This window comes from Lagopus muta, chromosome 4, assembly GCF_023343835.1.
Source record: "Lagopus muta isolate bLagMut1 chromosome 4, bLagMut1 primary, whole genome shotgun sequence".
In the NCBI taxonomy this organism is placed as follows: Eukaryota; Metazoa; Chordata; class Aves; order Galliformes; family Phasianidae; genus Lagopus; species Lagopus muta.
Genome location: NC_064436.1, coordinates 69,681,941 through 69,686,134, shown reverse-complemented (window position 1 = coordinate 69,686,134; position 4,194 = coordinate 69,681,941). Strand labels below are relative to the sequence as shown.

At 55.9% G+C, this 4,194-nt stretch overlaps 1 protein-coding gene across 1 annotated transcript; it reads left to right on the top strand.

The window, feature by feature from the left end:
* Positions 1-217: 217 nt before the first annotated feature.
* On the top strand, positions 218-2,422 carry LOC125692746 (homeobox protein notochord-like). Its single transcript, XM_048943674.1, has 3 exons — positions 218-428; positions 1,378-1,562; positions 1,933-2,422. The coding sequence occupies exons 1-3, from the start codon at positions 218-220 to the stop codon at positions 2,173-2,175; spliced, it is 639 nt and encodes a 212-aa protein (XP_048799631.1). The 3' UTR covers positions 2,176-2,422.
* Positions 2,423-4,194: the final 1,772 nt, after the last annotated feature.

Genomic DNA, 4,194 nt, shown 5'->3' with positions numbered 1-4,194 from the left:
CCGGATTCCAGAGCCACAAAATGGGGTTAAACTCACAGCTCTGGGGGCTGCGCCCTTCCAGCACCAAAGCACAGAGGGCACAGCCAGGGCGGCCATCGGGAGGTGCCATCGGGGCGGTCCCCGCCCTCCCCATCCCATCCCATCCCACCCCCCCCCCCCCCCACTCCCATTGCCGGCCCTATAAAAGCGGACGGCACATCCCTGAGCCCACCCCGCCATGCCGCCCCCGGCCCCTCCGCCCCCCGCCCGGCCTGGCCAAGCTTTCACCATCGCAGCGCTGCTGGGACGCTCCTCGCCCCCCCCGGCACCTCCACCACCACCGACCCCTTCGTTGCCACCTCTGCCGCATTGGGGGGCACCTCCCGGGCCGCTCTGCGCTGCGTGCTGCGGACCCCCGCCCGCCTGGGCTGCTCGCCTCGGGGCCACAGGTAGGGCCGGGGCTGCGGGGAGCTCCGGAGGGAAAACATCCCCCATGGGGAGGTCTCTAAAAGGGGACCTTCTTCCACCTCCCCCCGCCCCGGGTTCCCGTGTCCGCATTTCCCATAAGAACGCCTCAACCGGGGGACTTTTTCCATCTTTCCAGGAGGGATCTGGCTGTCTTACCCCCCTTTCCACTGGGGACTTTATTCCACCTCTCCAGCAGGGACTCTTGACCGCCTCTCCCATAGGGACATCTCCAAATGGGGAACTCCTTCTACTTCCCCACTGTACTTTTGTCCAACTCCCCCCCAAGGGGACCCAACTCCAACTGGGAAGCCCCTTCTCAAGGGGATCTCTTCTGTAGGGTCACCTCTAAACGGGGACCTCTCTACAATTCTGTAACCAGGACCCTTCCCTTAGAGTCATCTCCAACTTGGGGGCTTTCATCCACCTCTCCAGATGGGACCCCAGTCCAACACTCCCACGAGGACACCTCCAAATGGGAAGCTCTTTCCAGGAGACCCCCCCCCACCTCCAAATGGGACCCTTTTCCAGCTCTCCAATATGGGCATCTCCAAATGGGGATCTCCTTCCACTCATAGGATCACTGTCGAATTGATACAGGCTGGTTTAGGGCAGGGATTTCCTTCCATCTCTCCCCCCCCCAAGGGACATCTTCAACTGTGGGCATTAATTCACCTCTGCAGGAGGGACCGTTGTCCACCTCTCCCATGGGGACATCTTAAAACGGTGGACCTCGTTCCCACCTCTTCAAGGTGACCCCTTCCAAAGGATTCCTCTCCAAGAGGGCCCACCTTCAATGAAATCTCCTCCAAATGGAGAATCCCATCCTGAGAGACCCCTCCTGCCCCTTCCATGGGATTCCTCCACTCCAAGAGCTCCTGTCCCCCTTTTTCAACCCCTTGCCCCCTGACCACCGTTTTCCCTCCCCTCCAGGCTTCCTGCTCTCCAAGTGCTGCTTCCCCATCTTCAAAACCAAAGCTGGCAAAGCCAAACGGGTGCGTACCATCTTCACCAGTGACCAACTGGCACGGCTGGAGAAGGAGTTTGCCCGGCAGCAGTACATGGTGGGCACGGAGAGGTGCCTGCTTGCCTCTGCACTGCACCTCACTGAGGAGCAGGTGAGATCTGGGAGGTGTGGGGGGGGGGTCTCCAAGTGATTGCTGGTGCTTTATATGAAAGGAATGGAGGCTGTTACGATGTTACGATTGGGGAAACTGAGTCACAGGGTGGTTATCCTGATGTTGTATGGAAGCATCAGGCTTGCGGCCAGCTTGAATTTGGGTCTTGGTTGCAGCTTATCTGTATGAAGTCAGCTCCTGGGGGGCAGTTTGTATCCATGCTGGGGACAGAGCGTGGCAGGGGGGCACTTACTGGTCAGGGGGGCACTTACTGGTCAGGGGATGATGAAGCTGTGGGCTATTGAGGCTCAGTGTAAGGTCTGGACATGGAGAATCTGAGTTTCCAAACCAATCTTCATTTCTTCCAAAGGTGAAAGTCTGGTTCCAAAACCGAAGAATTAAGTGGAGAAAACAAAGCCTGGAACAACAGCAAGCCAAATTGGCCAAGATGGGCCTGGCCACCTCACAGAGGAGCCCTGACTCCCAGAGCCACCGTGGTGACGAGGACAAGGACTGCCCAATGGGGACTGAGGGCATCCAGGAGGACACAGGCTCACCCCTGGGCTTGGGGGCTGCACCTCCCTCTGCACAGACTGTGGCAAAGTGCTGCTGAGCTGCCAGGGCTGCTTATTTGTATTTTTTTATATTGTTTTTCTGTGTATTATATATGAATGTATCATAGCTGGCAATGAGGGTATCTAATATATACAGGGCTTCGATTATTTTTGCAGTGCGAAAATAAATTATTTATGCGACTCTTGGTTTAGAGGAAAGCCCAGGTCTTTCTGTTGTCCCTCTGTCTCACGGCCTGTTTGTCTGTCCTTTAATTCCTGGGTGGGAGAAAAGGCAGTGCAAGGAGAGGGGGAGATGGATGGATGGAGAAGGGACAACGTAGGGAGAAAATGGGAGAAGAGAAAATGGGAGAAGAGGACGAAGGAAAAAAGAGAGGATGGATGGAGATGTGATGGAAGCTGCCCTTTGTTTTGGCTGTTTTTCAGGGCCAGGATTAGCCGGCTCTTCTCAAAGAGCCCAAACTGTGCTAATAATGTCTTCCCATGTCTGACAGAGCCCCGAGTGCCAGCGGGTTTAAGCGCTAATCTCGCATACCGCTGGGTTTATTGCAATCATCCCTGAGACAACGGGGTTTATGGGGATGTTTTGATATCGCTCAGCTGGGGGCTGAGCTGATTGAGGGGGTTACGTCGCTCTCAGGCCACCTTTAATCCCCAGGAGCTGGTGATGCTCTGTGTTGGGGTTCCTGAGCCAGGAGATGCTCTGCAGCTCCAAGAGAGGAATAGCTGTAATGAGAATGGGAGGCTTCGATTGCCTTCTTCAAATGGCAGCTGAATGAAGCTCGGCTCCACTTTAGCACTTCAGCAACCTGTTGTCCAGGTGGGTGCTCAGAGCTCAGGGTGCTCAGCTCCCATCTCACACCTCCTGTGGGATGGATGGGTGCTGGGGATGCCTCCCTCCCTCCCCCCTGGCAATTAGTTAATTAATATGTTTTCAGTGTCCTCAGGGTGAGGACCTTCAGGACAAAGCAGCTGTTACCGTGATGATGGGGGCAATCAGATCTGATGGTTTCCAGAGCAAGGTGGAAATGTTCCTCATATTTATAGGGTTGGGATCAAACCCACCACGGGAAATGAAGGAGAATGATGCTCTGAGAGCTTGGGGAGGTCTGGGATCATCTCATCCTGGGCTGAGCCTTTGCTGCTGGCTTTCCCACGAACCCCGTGCAGAAATGCAGTGTTTGTTTGGCTGCATCCTTGTGCTCTGCAAGCAGCCCCTCACCCAGAGAGCCCATCAACCCCTTCCCCAGTGCTGCTCTGTATCACCGAGCTGCTCTGTCACCCCTCTACAAAATGGAGAAGAGCTGGTTTTCAGTGGAGTGGCTGCTAATTGCAAGGCAGTGAGAAATGAGAGGCCTTCTTAAGGGGATAAAGGTTATCAGGGTTGCAACACCGAGCCTGCCTGAGCAAATCTCACCTGGTGCCTGCAGGTGGATAAGCCAGGGCTCCTTGAGAGACAAACGGGGGCATGGATCTGTTCAGAGAAGCACAGGCTGCCTATGGAAGGATGACTGGGGAGGGATGCACAGCCCCAGACTGTTAATAGGGGTGAATAGGTGCAAATGGGTGGCTGCATCCGTGGGATGGGAGAGGAGCAGAGATAGCAGGAGAGATAATCGGGTGGATAATCCCCATCCCCATACCCCCCCCGCCCCCCAGTGTCCTTCCTGCCAAGATTACTCCTGCTGAGCACAGGGCGACGGACGGACGCGGTGTGTTTGCATGGGGATGTAGGAGTCTGCAGGATGCTGGAACGGCTGCCAGCCCCCAAATCCTCCTGTCCTGGGCACATTTGTGCCTCTTTCCCAAGATGGCAGCCCTGCTCTCCTCGTCTCCCTTTTTTTTTGGGGGGGGGAGGGTTGCTAAATGGGATTACGGCGTGCCTCGGAGGGGCGGCGGCGCTGGGGACAGCCAGGCACATTTCCTAGCTCTGTCTCATCGTGTAATCTTGTTAAATGATCAGAGAGCATTTCCCCCCCCCCTCCTTCTCCCTCCCCTTTAATTCTCGATTGAAACATCAAATAGAGCCACTGGGGGCTGCCAGCAGCTCCACCTGCTCT